Source organism: Phragmites australis, chromosome 18, assembly GCF_958298935.1.
Source record: "Phragmites australis chromosome 18, lpPhrAust1.1, whole genome shotgun sequence".
NCBI classification, from domain to species: domain Eukaryota; kingdom Viridiplantae; phylum Streptophyta; class Magnoliopsida; order Poales; family Poaceae; genus Phragmites; species Phragmites australis.
In genome coordinates this window covers 7313643-7329146 of record NC_084938.1, presented here as the reverse complement: position 1 = coordinate 7329146, position 15504 = coordinate 7313643, and the positions used below count along the sequence as shown (strand labels likewise).

Below are 15504 nucleotides of genomic sequence, written 5' to 3'. Positions count from 1 at the left end.
ATTGGCCAATACAATTCGATTTGTTATCCGCTAAATTCAGAAGGGTCTGAGTGTTCCTTAATGTATGTTAACCTTTTTGGCTCAAAAGCTTATGGTTTGTTTGTTTTAGCTTCAAATTGTGAGAATACAGTTAAGTCTGTAAAATCTGTAGAAACTCCTTTTCACTATACCATGGATTGTGAGAATTAGCTTTCAGATTATGATGTTTATTTTTGCTTTTGCTTCTGCTTCTGCTTCCAGGCTAGAATCCATAATCAGAGCTTAAATCCGCGTGTGTTATTTATGCTCAGGTTCTAATTCTAGAGAATCAGCCACACGGACGTTAGGCCGGGCCCTTTTTGCTCAGGTTTAATCCACGGGGAAAATGCGCATAGTTGTCCAGGACATGCGGATCGAAAAAGGTGAAAAATCTAGTCATCAGAGCAATCTGATTGGCCAAACACAGGTTGGGACTTGGCTTGATAGCGACCCATGGTGGAATCATCCTTTGCTCCACGAAGAAATATTCCACGGAAAAGCGGCTGCCTTAGTTTGACAGTCTCTGAAAACGACGTGCTTTGGGCGCCTAATCCATGGTCGATCTCATCTCTCAGTAACATTGGATTGTGTTCTTTCTTTCTGCAAGTAGTTAGGCATATTCGCAGCTCCTTCCCGTGAAGAAGAGAATCAGATGTTATCATCTCATCTGGACAGCAATGTTTTTCTCCAATTCTGTGATGCCTTTTACTAGACCTTTAATTCGTGCCGCTGGATTTAGTGTGACAAGAAAGTGGCAACGGCTTGCTTGATTGTTCTGCCTGAATTCACAACTCCATCAATGGCATGAGCAACTTGCATGGTATCTGGTAATCTGGATGATGGTGCTACTAGATCATGGTTCCGAGCGTTTGCTTTCTTCTGTTGATTTTGTCTGTGCGAGGAAATGGACAATTTTCCGCATATTTGTTCCAAATTTCACCATACAATGTTTTGACATGAGCCACTTGAGATCCTGTGTTTGGAAGACAAATTAGACTATGTTTATCTAAATGAAACTGGGAATTCGATTTATAAATTGTTAAATTTATATGCTATGCTATTTCTTTCTTGCAACAATTACCAAAACAATAAAACTAGCATCAAAGACTAGTCGTCCAAAGAATTTGCCACAAGGAAAATGGGAAAAAGATCCAATCAAATGTTTGCTTCGTCTCCATTGGGCAGCTTGGTGTACCGATGGCCACTCATGATCACCTCTTCCTCCTCCTTGTTCTCCCTGCACTCGAAGTAGTACGCGGTGACGGCCGCGACAGAGAACACCTCCACAGCGCCGAGCAGCAGCACGTAGGCGACGCCGGCGGTCGCCCCGCTCGCCGCGCTGCGCGGCCACCACCTCAGCGCGAGCGTGTACACGGGCGAAACCACGGCGCTGAGCGCGCACGTGGCGACGACATAGAGCACGGCCTGCGCGTTCTTGCCACGCATGAGCCGCCACGCGCGGGACACCGCGCCGGCGCCGCGCCGCCCGGGCTCTGCCGCCGACACGACCACGGCAACCGCGCAGACGACGGAGAGGTAGACGAGGAAGAGAGATGCGAGGAGCACGAGCAGCGCGTCGAGGAAGAGCAGCAGGAGGGAGTAGTCCAGGAGGACGACCGCGAACAGCGCCAGGGCGACGATGGCGCTGGCGCAGGCGAGCTCGAGGACGTATCCGAAGGCGACGGTCAGCACAGGGCCCCAGACGTTGCCCTTGGCCGCTCCCAGCGCCGTGGCCACGGTGGCGCGCCGCTCGGCGCCGCCGGAGAAGGCCGCAACGGCGGCGAAGACGGTGGCGATCTTGATTGCTGAGCCGGCGACCACGGCGGCGAAGAGGCACGCGCCGACGGCCAGCAGGAGCCGCTGGACGTGAAGCTGGAGGCTTCTCACGATTTCCCGGTAAGCGGCGGTAGTCGGGTCGGCGCGGCTGATGGCGTCGGCGTCGAGGAGCACGGCGGCAGCGAGGGGCTGCACGGCGAGGGCGTTGCCGAGGAGGAGCGCCGCGGCGAGGGCGGCGGTGAGCACGAGGAGCGGCATGAAGAGGCCCCGGCTCCGTGCGGGCAGGAGGGCACCGTGCCCCAGGAAGGCGAAGAAGCCCGGCGGCTGCTGTCGCGCAGTGCCGGTGGCTGCCTCCATGGCTAGTCGCAACTCGCAGGAATTGAGCTGTGCTCTCGAGAGGAGATAGGAGGAAGAAGAAGGAAGCCGGCGAGCTGCGTCGTGCGCGCGTGGTGGAATGGAGTGGCGACTTTGTAAGAGGAGGGGCTTTTGACCTATGACCGCCAGTAGGAGGATATGAGTAGGTTGGAGACAACTTGGAAGGAAAGTTCTTTAGATTGGACGGCAGGGAACGAATCCGGCGGCGAGAAAATAATTCTACGAGACTAATTTATATTGTGATATGGGATGATTTCTTTTATATTCATCATAAATTTTAGAAATAAATCTATTTTACTCTCCCAAATAATTACGTTTGTCCGGATAACCACTGAACTTTTAAACCGTCTATTTTACTCTCCCGAACTATCAATACCATCCATTTTACCTCCGAAGTGGTTTTTCTCGGTAGTTTTTATGACGTGGTAGCGGTTTCGCCACATGACAGTCCTAGTCAGCATGTCCAGTTAGCGTGCTGACATCAGTATTGCGTAGTAATTCGATTTTTCTTTAGAAAAATAATTCATGAAAATATATTATTCCGAAAAATAGATTTTATGTTTAGAAAAAAATCCAAAAAATATAAAATAATTTAGATAAATGTTTTAATATGTTTTTAGCTCTGTTTTTATTTCTGTAAATATTATTTAATGTTTTTCTAGTGTAAAACTTATTCCAAAAATATTAGAATAAATGTTTTAATTTGGAAAATAGTTTTAAAAAATATAGATTAATTCTGATAAAGTTTAAAAATATTTTCTTTGATAAAATAAATACTTGTAATATGTTTTGTTGTATATAAAATTAGTTTTAATTCTAGAAAAATTAGGTTTAATTTCAGAAAAATAGTTTTCGTCATTTTTAGCCGTAGTTTTCGCGTCATTTCTAGCCGTTTAAAATTAGTTTAGCCGTGCTTTTGTGCATATTTTGGGCATATTTGAGCACATTTTTGGTACAACAAAACATATTTGGGCACATTTTTAGCACATTTGAGTACATTTTGGTCATATTTGGATACATTTGATCATATTTGGGTACACTTTTAGCACATTTGGACATATTTTGGTCACATTTTGGCATATTTGGTCACATTCGAACATATTTTGGGCACATTTGGCTATATTTTGGACATATTTGAGCATACTTGGGTATATTTTGGCATATTTGGGCACATTTGGCCAAATGTGTTCAAAATGTGCTCAAAATATGCCCAAATGTGCCCAAAATATACCCAAAATATGCCCAAATATGACTAAAGTGTGTCCAAATATGACTAAAATGTGTCCAAATGTGACCAAATATGTCTAAAATGTGCCCAATGTGACCAAATTTAGCAAAAATATATAAAAAATATGCTCAAAATGGGCCCAAATGTGTTCAAATGTGTCAAAATGTGGCTAAAATATGACCAAATATGTCCAAATGTGCCAAAATGTGCCCAAAATGTGTCCAAAAAGTACGGCTAAACTAATTTTAAACGGTTAGCAACGACGCGAAAGCTACAGCTAAAAGTGACAAAAACTATTTTTCTAGAATTAAACCTAATTTTTCTAGAATTTAAACTAATTTTATATACAACAAAACATATTAAAAACATTTATTTTATCAAAGAAGATATTTTTAAACTTTATCAGAATTAATCTATATTTTCTAAAACTATTTTCCAAATTAAAACATTTACTCTAACATTTTTGGAATAATTTTTACACTAGAAAAAAATTAAATAATATTTACAGAAATAAAAATAGAGCTAAAAACATATTAAAACATTTATCTAAATCATTTTATATTTTTTAGATTTTTTTTCTAAACATAAAACCTATTTTTCGGAATAATCTATTTTCATGAATTATTTTTCTAAAGAAAAATCGAATTACTGTGCAACGCTGATGTTAGCACGGTGACTGGACACGCTGACTAGGACTGCCACATGGCGAAACCACCACCACGTCATTAAAACCACTGAGAAAAACCACTCCAGGGGGTAAAATGAACGCTATTGATAGTTCGTGGAAGTAAAATGGATGGTTTAAAAGTTCAGGGGTTATCTGGATAAACGTGATACTTTAAGGGAGTAAAATGAACTTATTCCTAAATTTTATGCTAATTTTTGCCACGTGTCACACTATAAATTGGGTAGCCTTCCACTGAATTATCCCGGAATGAGGATGACCAAATCATCTATAAATACATTCTCCGAGTGGATTGAGAATGAGCCAAAGAAAAAGTGAGCTCTGCTCTATAATACAAACAGAGCAATGTATGGAATTATAACTATAAACTTAGCTGAAGTCTATAACTGGGTCATAAAATGTATTAGGGGACTGCCACTAGTCAGAATTGTGGAATTCATTCTACAAGGGGCCTGTAAATGCTTAATGGATCAATTTGCAACATCAACGGCAATGAATGACAATCGATTGATCTATGAGTTTAAATTAACTCTATACATGACTGATAAGACGAAGAAGACACAAATATATCGGATGAAACCCATAGGAACTGTACAACACCAATATGAAGACAAAGGTTGGAGGGGGACACTACTGAAAGATGCAGTTGCAGCTACTACAAGCCTTCCTATATCATGATGTCCCCTATTCCTATCTCGGATATTTGTAGTCTCCCTCCTCCAAACTAATGGATGAGAGGAGCATTGCTCAAGCTTTGACAAACCGGTACAAATCTTTTCCTTAACACCAAAGAAATGGAAATCTCAAAAGTATTTTTTTTCTCTACGAGTACATAAGGTGAATACCAATTAGAGTGATCATATAAAAAGTTTTCTCATTTGAAAAGAAAAGAAAAGTAAATGGCAGGTTTAAGCAGATATTGCAGTAACGGAAGATTCTCTATTGAAGGAGAGTTCATAATATTTGCTGTCACAGAACAAAAGGCACTCTCAAAGTGTTATCATTAGTTCTAATATCAATCGAATTTTCTGCTAATAAAATATAGGAATCACATATGAATGATGAATTTTAAAAATACTCTAAACTAGCAGAAGCAGCAGCAGCAGCAAATGTTCAGTAACGCCTGCCTATGCGAGCATGCCTAGACAAGAGTTTTTCTTTCTTTCTATTTATTTTTTTAGTATATGCCACTCGTCTTAGTTGAATTTTAGAACGTACGCTACAACGTCTCACCAATGGCACTGGGACCTTGGAGTGGCATATGCTGAAACACAACATAAGGATGTGGTATATCTTACTCACACTCCCAACATTTGATATCTCTGTACGAAAGTTGTCTAAACTTTAAAAGGTGGCAAGCCCCATTCGCTAGGTTTGAAATCCAACAATGAACTGAGAACTTGGTCAGCTCCTTTGTGATATGAAACATCAAGCCTTGGATCTGGGACCATCACCACGTACCTGCAAAACGAAGAAAAAGTTTGTACTCAAAAGGCATGAAAGCTTGCAAAGATGGACAGATAACGACCACTTACATTCCAGCAGTTTTAGCTGCTGAAACACCCAATGGTGCATCTTCAAAAACCAAGCAATTACTGGGTTCCACATTGTGCTGAAAAGAAAAGCAATGCACATTGCATCAGGGGAGAAAGATGGTCACTTGACACAACATCCTAAAGGAACAGCGCAAGTACAATTGCTGCCTTACGGTCAATTCCAATGCCTCAAACCTCCTCATAGCGGCAAGGAAAATATCAGGCGATGGCTTGCCAGCCTTCACTTCGGCATCATCCCCCGTAACAACATGATGCATCAGGGAAAACATTTCCTGGTGCTTTTGTGTCTTCAGTGCAAAGTGATGTTTCTGGGTTCTGTAAGCCACGGCAAGAAAAAAGATCATTCGTATTGCTGTAATTCAGAAAAGAAAAAACTATGGGCATTCAAGAAAGAGATCAAGCGTAAAGATATTACCCAGTTGCAACAGCTATTGGTATTCCATTGGCATGGAGATGATGGATCAAGCGTAGTACACCTGCAAGAAACAATTCATTTATCGAACATCCATATAACACATATCTAATTCGGCATGTTATGCTAGGGACATTAATACACTTCCAATAAATAACATAAAGCAGCCGTAAGACACTTCTAATTTAATAGTAAGTAATCCATTAGTGTAAAAATATTGATTATTTCTTAACTGGAGATACATATTCCAGCAATGAGCAATACACTGCCAAAAACAACAGTTGTGATGTGGGTTTATCTCAAAAGGAACAAATGCAAAGTACAAAAGTGGCTCTGGGACGCTAGAAAAGTTTGACATTTGCTATGGGATATGGCACACCGTAGAATCATATTTCCCTTAGCTCTCCTCGAATGTACGAAGTTCTTACTTCTTTAATTGTCTTTTTCTCCAACAATTTTTCGGACGAAACAAAACAACAAGATATATAGAGTACTCCTACAGTCATGCAATCATGCTGAATCGGTAATGTAGTTGTCCAGCAACAGAGAAGTTTGAGAGATCATCTTCTTCACCTGGCAGTGCAGTGCAGGAGGGTAAGAGCTCCTTGAGCATGCTCTCGCGCTCCTCGAGGAATTGCTCCGGGGTGAGCAGGCCGGTGAGGCCGCACTCCTCGAAGAAGATGCGCGTTGACTCGGCAGTCGTCTTGCCCATCATCTTTACCTTGATGGCCCAGTCGAACACCTTGCCGTATCTCGCGAGGATCTTCTCCTGCACCTCCGTGTAGAACCCCTCCGTGTCTGCCCCCCCCCCCCCCCCCCCCGCATCAGACACACACAATCAGCACAACCCCCAATGAAGTGAGCCAAGAAGCAAACTAACTATCGAATTCCAACGAGGGGCATAGAACAATCCAAGGGAACCAACAAGACATTAGGCGCGAAAAGCAGGAAATCCAATAATATAAGCAAAATCAAGACGGCGTTCAGGCAAGACCATCCAATGTGCCTCCAATACGACGCAGAGGAGCAAAATCAAACCTCAAGAACCCATATGAAACAAGGGAGGCATGGAAGCAAGGCGTAAGGAGGAGGACGGGGCAGAAGAGAAAAGATACCGAGGAGGAGGCCGTCCATGTCGAAGATTACGTGCGAGATGGAGGCCCTGGGCAGCGCGGCCGCCGCGGGAGTCCCCTCGTCGGCGCAGACGGATGGCATTGGCGCGCGTTATGGGGCGGGAGAGATGAGAGATCTGAAAGGACGGTTGTTCTTTGTGGGGATCTCGTGTGATGATTGGTCAGCGCTACTCCAATCTCCTGCCGACGGCTTTTTCTTTTCTTTGAGAGGAACCAGAATGGCTTTCATCGACATAACAAACATGAACGATACAGACCACTGGTTAGAGACACTAGTTTTCTATCAAAACATCGGAATATTACAACGTCTCACCAGCAATAGACGAAACACACCAAAGATGATACCGGGAGCCATTCCCTCAACCAACGAGGAAGTGTAATTTTTTTTTTACCACAGGAGACAGCCCACCCGAGACAGGTCTTAGGAACGCTGAACGCATAGGCTCTGCACAATAGCTATCGGCCGTTACCTTGCTAGGAAAAGAGAGAACCGACGTTACTAGCTTAACCCTCCGTGCGAACTCCACCACTGACAAGCCTACAACACCAACCCTTGCGGTCGCCGACACCCATGTCGATGACCTGGAAACCAAACACACCAGCTGCGGCACCGGAGCTCCGGCAAAACCGACCAAAACAACCTCTATCACACACGCAAAAACCACAAAATCATGCCCGAGCAAGAACGATGCACAGTCTTCACAAGGGCAGGCGACCAAGCAACAGCTGACGCAAATTTGGCCCCCAATGGCCACGACGCTCACCTGTAGCTTCCCCTAGCCATCTTCACCACTACCATCGTCCTCGTCGCAACCAAGAACAGCGCCAGCCGGAAGAAGCACAAGCACCTCCCACAGGCATCCCACACCACCACCGGGAAGCGATAGAAGCACGGACAGCCGCACCACTCCACAGCCACTAGGAGGGCTAGGCCCCAGGAGTTGGAGTCGTAGCATGGCCACCGGGAAGGCCAGGCACCGGGAGCCAGAATCACGACGTGACCCATCGCCCCCTGCTTCGTCTTGCTCCACCCAAACTCATTGCACCCCCGCATGATGCCAATCGATGGCTCCACTGGGAAACCCTACCAAACCTAAAAGCTTATAACAACTACTATCTACTATGCATGCTTCACCGGGCGTCGATCTACTGGATCCCACCACCCCCGGTGCCAAAGAGGTCGTCGGAGGAGGAGATCTGACAAGATTGACGCTAGCTTTGGAAGATCGCTTTCGGATCGCCTCTCTCTACTGTTGCTGGGGAACGAACTCTCAAGAGAGACACCGGTCCGGAGGCTAGCATTCCAGCCGTGGCTCTGCTCCAAAAAAATAGGGTGACCTTAGCAGGTCGAAGGACGGGTCGGGCTAGAGTGGGCCTAAACCCTTTATGGGGCCAGGCTGCCGAGTTGAGCCTAATTTGCTGCGGTCAAATCTCTCTCCCTATCTGATGGTTGACCAATTGCTGGCAGGAAAAAGAGGAAGATTTGTATGTATGTAAACCTAAAAGCAGATTGCAATGCATGGGAAAGGCAACTCCGTATTAGGGTGTGGATACACGGATTATCTCGTTTGTCCATCCCTCTCACCTGATATCCATTCATTCGTTGATTCTCTCACCAACCATATGATTTTTTTCACCTACCATTTTGACATAAATCTCAATGCAAATGAATGGTTCTAATAGCCCATGCATCTACAAGGGCTAGTAGAATTTTCCCTTCCGCAATGCATGAGCTTGTCTTTTGAGGACTAATAGTCTACTTTAGCTGTTCAGTTCTAGATTTCTGTTGTGAGAATCAACTTTGTTTGGTTGTCTATGCAAGCCAAGAGGGAAAGGTGTCCTCCATGAGAAAGTGGGAGGTTACCGATAGTACCAATGTTCGCAAAGTCAACCAGGAATAAGGCCCATGCTATCTCCAAGGCTTAGCCCCCTAGATAGATTAGTGACATCAGGACATCCCTAAGGTAAGCTATTAGGGTATGTCACTGTCCCTTCTAAATTCTAAATGATCAATTACATGCAACCTTCTCTAGAAACATAATAGAAGGGTGACATACTTAAAAATCTGAGAGAAAAGGCAAACAAAGCTCCTCATACTGGCCTCTCAAACACTCAAAGATGAAAAGAAACGACAAAAGGCAAATACTAAACAAACCGAGGAGGGGCTGTAGAAGGAAGGAAATTCTATAGGACCGGGTCCTTCAAAAGACCTCAACTCCCAACACGACATGTGTCCTTATCTTTCTCTCTCCTGCAAGTGCTAGCTGTTGGATCAGAGGAAGGACGGCATGGATCAGGGTCTCACGGAGGTCTTTCTATAAAGGGTCCTATAGAATTTCCTTTCATTGTAGAATAATCAAGATTAACTTCTTAATGTGTGTGTATTTTATTTGAGCACGCGGTCATGCTAATGCTGTAGCCATGGAGTGCTAGCTTGGACTTGCTGTGGCCAGCAGATAAGCGATTCGAGTCTAGGTGTTAGCACCGCCGGTGTTCCGGTGGGTTGCAAGATATCGACGCTGGACGATCCGGCGGGTTGCAGTCGGCGGGAGGTTGACACTGTTTAGAAGCTAGCACAAAAACACACATGAATAGAGTGAGAGGAGGTCTATTTACGCCACACAACTTCACTGAGTTTTCTCTTTTCCTTTTACTCACCGATTACATGAATGTGAGCCCGGCCATTTTGCCATGACAGCGAGGGGTCCGCACACACTGCGCATACCGCGCATGACGCGTAGCGTGGGCGCATGCGTAAGACTCGGCTTTGCTCCAACAGATGAGCCTGGCCGCTAACTAATCGGAGAAGACCACTAACTAGAAACTGAAATAGCAAAGGAAATAACTAGATTATCTAACATTACTCCCCCTAATCTAGTTGTTGATGAATATCGATGACGCCGAGCTTTGAGCGCAGGTGTAGAAACCTCACCCGACCATGGGATTTGGTCAGAATGTCTGCCAGCTGGTCATCGGTGTGAATCTTCTGGATGGTAACTTGGCCGCCCTTGACGCATTCTCGGATGAAGTGAAAACGTGTCTCAATGTGTTTACTCCAGCCTTGGAAGACCGGATTCTTGCAAAGATGAATTGCTGACTGGTTGTCGATGAAGATGGTGGCGATGCTCGCCGTTCACCCATAGAAGTTCCCGAGCAGCCGCCCAAGCCAGATGCCCTGTCACGCTACAGTTGAGGCCATGATGTACTCGACCTCGCACGATGATAGTGCCACCACCGGCTACTTCTAGGACTGTCATGTCACCGGCGCACGACCAAGGTAGAACAAAATGCCAGTGGTGCTCTTGCGATCATCCACATCGCCGGCTATGTCTGCATCACTGTACCCTTGGAGCTTGAGATCGCCGGTGCCCTTGGTGTGGTTGAGGTCAAAGTGGAGCATCCCAGCGATATAGTGGAGAAGATGCTTGACGACGCTCATGTCTCCATCGTAGGACTCGCCATGAACCGGCTCACATACCTGACCGCAAAGCTAATATCCGGTCGGGTATGAACCAGATACCGTAGACTCCCCACAATGTTGTGATAGACTCCAATACCGCAAAGCTAATATTGGCGCTTTTTTTACTCAGTTTCGGACACGTCTCCAATGGCACTTCCACGCTGTTGCAACTGCTCATGCCTGCCTTGTCTAGGATTGTTGTCGTGTACGCCACCTGGTTCATGGTGATCCTCCCACGTTCCTGCTTCACCTCGATGCCCAAGTAGTAGCTAAGGCACCCGATATCACTCATTTTTAATGAGCGCTTCATCTCCTCCTTGAACGACTTGATCTCACCTAGATCGGTGCCGGTGAGAATCAAATCATCGACGTACATGCCTAAGAGCAGACGTTTCCTCCCCTTGCCAAGCGTGTACACCCCATGCTCCTCCATGCAGCGAGTGAAGCCGAGTGCCACTAGCGTACGATCGAGCTTGGCGTTCCAGGCTCGTGGGGCTTGACGTAGTTTGTAGAGCGCTTTGCGCAGCCTGAGCACCTACCGCTCATGCCCGGCGATGATGAATCCCGGCGGTTGAGCGACGTATACCTCCTCCATAAGGTCACCGTTGAGGAACGCAGATTTGACATCGAGGTGATGCACCGTCCACCCTTCGTGAGCAGCAACAGCCACCAGAGTGTGCACTAAGTTGAGCCTCACCACCGGTGTGAACACCTCGTCAAAGTCAACGCCAGCACGCTGCACATAGCCCTTCGCTAGAAGCCGTGCCTTGCGCCTGATCACCACCACTTGTGCGTCCTTCTTGAGCTTATACACCCATTTGAGACCGATGGGGTGATGACCAGCCGGGAGTTCCACTGCCTCCCAGGTGCCATTCTCCTCAATGGCGGCCATCTATTCCTCCATTGCCACATGCCACGCCGGATCGGAGTTTGCCTCAGCAAATGAAATGGGTTCCTCCGACACGGTGAGAAGTAGCTCATCAGGATCTAGCTCGCGAGGCTTGGTGATGAGCCCATGGATCCTTCAGATACAATCAATACTATTAATATTCCTCAAATCATACAAGGTCCAATTACAAGAGCACGTGCACGATAATTAAACCATCAGGTGAACTCGTTCTTTGCTGTTTATGCTTCTGTGGATGGATTACTACTAAATTATTGTGATGTTTTATTGCTTAGGGACGTGGGAGAATCACCACAACCTTACCCGGACATCACCCCTCGAAGGCTAAGTCTACTCGGACTCAAGGCTGAACTCTAGTTGTGGTCATGGTTGAAGTCGTGGTCATGGTCGAGTCACAGGACATCACGCTAGTAAAACGGGTATAACTCTCTCATACGAAGTCCGTTTTAGATAATCTTGGACATTCTGGAAATCTTACGATAAGCCCTTTCCAATGGATATGAGCTCGACCAAATATTCCTTATAGTTTAGTCAAAGTCAAAAAAATAAGGTGTTACGCCACCGTTTTGGACATAGTTGGGTCTTGTAATCGTGTCGGGGTCAGAGTCCAGGTTGAATACGCCTTTTTCCATGGCTGCACACCCTAGGTTGACCTCCTCACGTTCCCCCTATATATACACAGTAGTCATCATAGTTTATGCTCAGATTTAGCTTAGATTATTCTGTTTTAGACAGTTTCACCGTTCATCGGTTTGTTGAACCCCAACTTGAGTACTTCATTGGTAATTAGAAATATTCAGATTGCATCTACCTATTCTTGCTTGTGTTCTCGATTTGCTTGCAGGAAAAGCCTTCTTGGTGAGGTCAACCGCGTCTTGACACGGTTGATAACCATAGAGTAGTGGTGTAGTGGTTGCGAGGGTTCTAGATCTGTTCTGTTCGGAGCCTTTGGATTATCAACGTCGAAGCTCCACCAATCAACTTATCATATTACCTTTCGGAAGATCGGGCAAACGTGCATCACTTGGAGGTGTCGATGTATTCATCCATGGTGCGGAACCGCCATGGCATGCCCTCGTTGTCCAAGTTGATGTCGGATGAGATGCTCGACGGTGGTGTGGTGAACCTGATGCATGCACCGTCCGAGTTGCTCCCGCCGCTAGTGGGGTTGCAGGGCATCTGCTCCGATGAATCCATAGGAGATACAGGGAAGCACGACTTGCCACCGCCTGAGAGCGCATTGACTGGGTATTTCATGGTGAATATCTCAAGGACAACAGCATCGTCACCGGTCTCCTCCCAATTTCATCCTTTGTCTTCGTCGTACACCGCGTCACGGGTGATGTGGAGCCGACCGTTCACCATATCGTACACCCGATAGCCCTTTGAGCCCGACTCATACCCAACGAACACCATCTTCATGCTCTGGTCATCAAGCTTCATGATGTGGGGGCGTGTGACCTTGACATGCATGAGGCACCCGAATGTGCGCATGAAGTGGACCGCTGATTTCTCGCTATGCCAAGCCTCATACGGTGTCATTCTGATGACGCTCTAGGTCGGTGAGCGATTTAGGATGAAGACAGCGGTGCTCACTGCCTCTCCCCAAAACGTGCTCGGTATCTTCTTTGCCTTGAGGAGACAACGCGCCATGGCCATCACCGTCTGGTTCCAACGCTCCACGATGCCGTTTTGCTGCAATAAGTATGGCGCCGTGAGCTGCCAATGCACACCCTTCTCCGTGCAGTACTTGCGGAACATTACCGACATGTACTCACCTCAATAATCCGTGCGTAGCGCACAAAGTTTTCTCCCCATCTCCACCTCGACGCCGGCTTGAAACTTCTTGATCATGCCCACTGCCTCGTCCTTTCTCGACGGCAGCACGATCCACATGTATCGGCTGGTGTCGTCGACGAGGAGGAAGTAGTGCCTGCCCATGTGGGTTGCCGGAGTGACAGGTCTGCACAAGTCACCATGCACGAGATCAAGATGGCTCTTCGCGCGGTACTTGGCCTCCTTCAAGAATGGCACACGCCGTTGCTTGCTGACGAGGCACGCGTCACACAGCTGATCGACGTGTTCAAGCTGTGGGAGTCCACGCACCAACCCGTTGTGCCCCAATCTCTTCAATGCGTTGAAGCTGAGGTGACTGAAGCGTTCGTGCCACCACCACGCCTCGTTATCGGAGAATGTTAGGGTTAAGATTGGCAACACTACGGTGAGTGTGATCGTGTACATGCGATTTGACGACTTGCGTACCTTGGCGAGGAGCTCCTTCTACAGATCACGCACCCGCAGCACGCCATCCTCGATCTAGATTCGGCACCTGACCTCGTTGAGCTAACCCAGTCTAATGATGTTTTTACGGAGCCACGGTATGAAGTAGACGTCCGTGAGAACATGGTGTCACCCTTCCATGACGGGAACACGATCGTACCACGCCTGACGATGTCCACAACTGATCCATCACCGAAGTTCACTGTCCCGGTGATGCCACGGTCTAGCTTGCAGAATGCTACACCATTGCCGATCATGTGGTTCGATGCGCTAGTGTCGAGGTACCAAACGCCGCGCTCTTGCTCGCCAGTGTCTGTTTCACCGAGCTGTACCATGGCACGCTCGTCATTGAGGTGGACGCAATCACCCACATGCTCTGTCTCGTCGCGCGTGGAAGAGTGCTCGGATTGAGACCCCAGCGAGGCCACCTGCGCCATCATCAAGGATGGCTCATCGTCGGTGCCGCCCTCCTGAACCAAATGTGCCTTGTCCCTCTTCTTCTTCCTACACTTGCGCTCCTAATGCCCCAGCTTGCCGCAATAGTGACACTTGTCCTTGCTGGACTCCTTGTCACCTCCTCCTTCGTGTGACGTGTCATACCAGCGACCTAACTGTGACTTGCCACAACACGGTGCATCCGTGCCACCACCAGTTCCGTTGCCACCACCAGTTCCGTTGCCACCGGCGCTATAGCTACTGTTGCGTGTAGCCTCCTGCTCCCGTTTGCGCAGGCGCCGGATCATCTCATCTTCCTTGGACGAGAGGAGCAGGCGCGAGCCTAGCTCCGTGGTCGCCGCCCACACCTCATACCACTGTTCAACCACCTAGAGATGACTGGCAACCTCCTCGACGGACATCTCCTCGATGTTTAGCATCGTCTCGATGGAGATCGTGACCTGCATAAACCGGTTGGGGACCACCTGGAGCATCTTATGCAAGACCTCTACTTTGGTGATGTCATTGCAGAGGATCCATAGGTTGTTGTCAAGAGCGCTGATGCGCATGGCAAAGTCATCCACAGCCTCCCCTTCCATGAAGAGGATGTTGTTGAACTCGCGTCGAAGCTTCTGCGTGTTCACCACGCGCACGCATTTGACGCCCATGCGGATGGTCTTCACCGCCTCCCACACCTCCTGCGCGATCTGCTTGTCCCCGAGTGACGCCAGCATCTCTGGCAACACAACTCGAAGGGTCACGGCCAATGCTAACCGATCCTCGCTGTACTTGAAAGTGCCTAGAGGGGGGTGAATAGGCTTTTCTAAAAATTAATACTAAATAACGGATTAAAAGCTGCCGGATACTCCGGTGAAGGTCGGATACTCCGGTCAGTTCGGAGCATCCGGTCTAGTCCGGAGTCTCCGGTCTATACAGGATATCAAGAAAAACTATGAATTAAAGCGAGCAGCTAGAATCTAAAGGAGATACTAAGTTTACTAGATATCACAAAGCTTAAACAACAATAAATCCTAACAATATGATCACTAAGACAATTTATATGTAAATTTTCAAAGCCACACGATTAAGTAAATTGCACAAATAAGAACACAAGGGATTATCCCGGAGTTCGGCCACCTCACAAAGAAGTGCCTACATCTCCGTTTAGGAGCTCACAAAGAGCCAGGTCTTTTCCAACCCTATCCTCTTCTAGCGACCACAAAGATCAAGCTAGAATTT

At 47.0% G+C, this 15504-nt stretch overlaps 3 protein-coding genes across 3 annotated transcripts; all 3 read right to left on the bottom strand.

Moving 5' to 3' along the window:
- Positions 1–403: 403 nt before the first annotated feature.
- On the bottom strand, positions 404–2372 carry LOC133898857 (uncharacterized). The gene is made up of 2 exons (XM_062339645.1): positions 1100–2372; positions 404–991 (listed from the first exon to the last, which is right to left on the bottom strand). Exon 1 carries the CDS (start codon positions 2149–2151, stop codon positions 1174–1176), a length of 978 nt encoding a protein of 325 aa, XP_062195629.1. The 5' UTR covers positions 2152–2372; the 3' UTR covers positions 404–991; positions 1100–1173.
- A 2365-nt stretch (positions 2373–4737) lies between these two features.
- LOC133899217 ((DL)-glycerol-3-phosphatase 2-like) lies at positions 4738–7370 on the bottom strand. The gene is made up of 6 exons (XM_062340190.1): positions 7166–7370; positions 6624–6848; positions 6054–6114; positions 5791–5953; positions 5618–5694; positions 4738–5543 (listed from the first exon to the last, which is right to left on the bottom strand). Exons 1-6 carry the CDS (start codon positions 7263–7265, stop codon positions 5420–5422), a joined length of 750 nt encoding a protein of 249 aa, XP_062196174.1. The 5' UTR covers positions 7266–7370; the 3' UTR covers positions 4738–5419.
- A 3066-nt stretch (positions 7371–10436) lies between these two features.
- Positions 10437–11076, bottom strand: LOC133898511 (uncharacterized mitochondrial protein AtMg00810-like). The gene is made up of 2 exons (XM_062339236.1): positions 10741–11076; positions 10437–10661 (listed from the first exon to the last, which is right to left on the bottom strand). Exons 1-2 carry the CDS (start codon positions 11074–11076, stop codon positions 10437–10439), a joined length of 561 nt encoding a protein of 186 aa, XP_062195220.1.
- Between the last annotated feature and the right edge of the window lie 4428 nt (positions 11077–15504).

Coding starts and splice junctions, on each gene's coding strand:
- LOC133898857 (XM_062339645.1), bottom strand. CDS start 2,151: ATGGAGGCAGCCACCGGCACTGCGCGACAGCAGCCGCCGGGCTTCTTC.
- LOC133898511 (XM_062339236.1), bottom strand. CDS start 11,076: ATGGAGGAGCATGGGGTGTACACGCTTGGCAAGGGGAGGAAACGTCTG. Junction 10,662..10,740: donor GCGCCAATATTAGCTTTGCG/GTATTGGAGTCT, acceptor CTTTGCGGTCAG/GTATGTGAGCCGGTTCATGG.
- LOC133899217 (XM_062340190.1), bottom strand. CDS start 7,265: ATGCCATCCGTCTGCGCCGACGAGGGGACTCCCGCGGCGGCCGCGCTG. Junction 6,115..6,623: donor CTCCTGCACTGCACTGCCAG/GTGAAGAAGATG, acceptor TGTTTCTTGCAG/GTGTACTACGCTTGATCCAT. Junction 5,544..5,617: donor GCAGCTAAAACTGCTGGAAT/GTAAGTGGTCGT, acceptor TTCGTTTTGCAG/GTACGTGGTGATGGTCCCAG.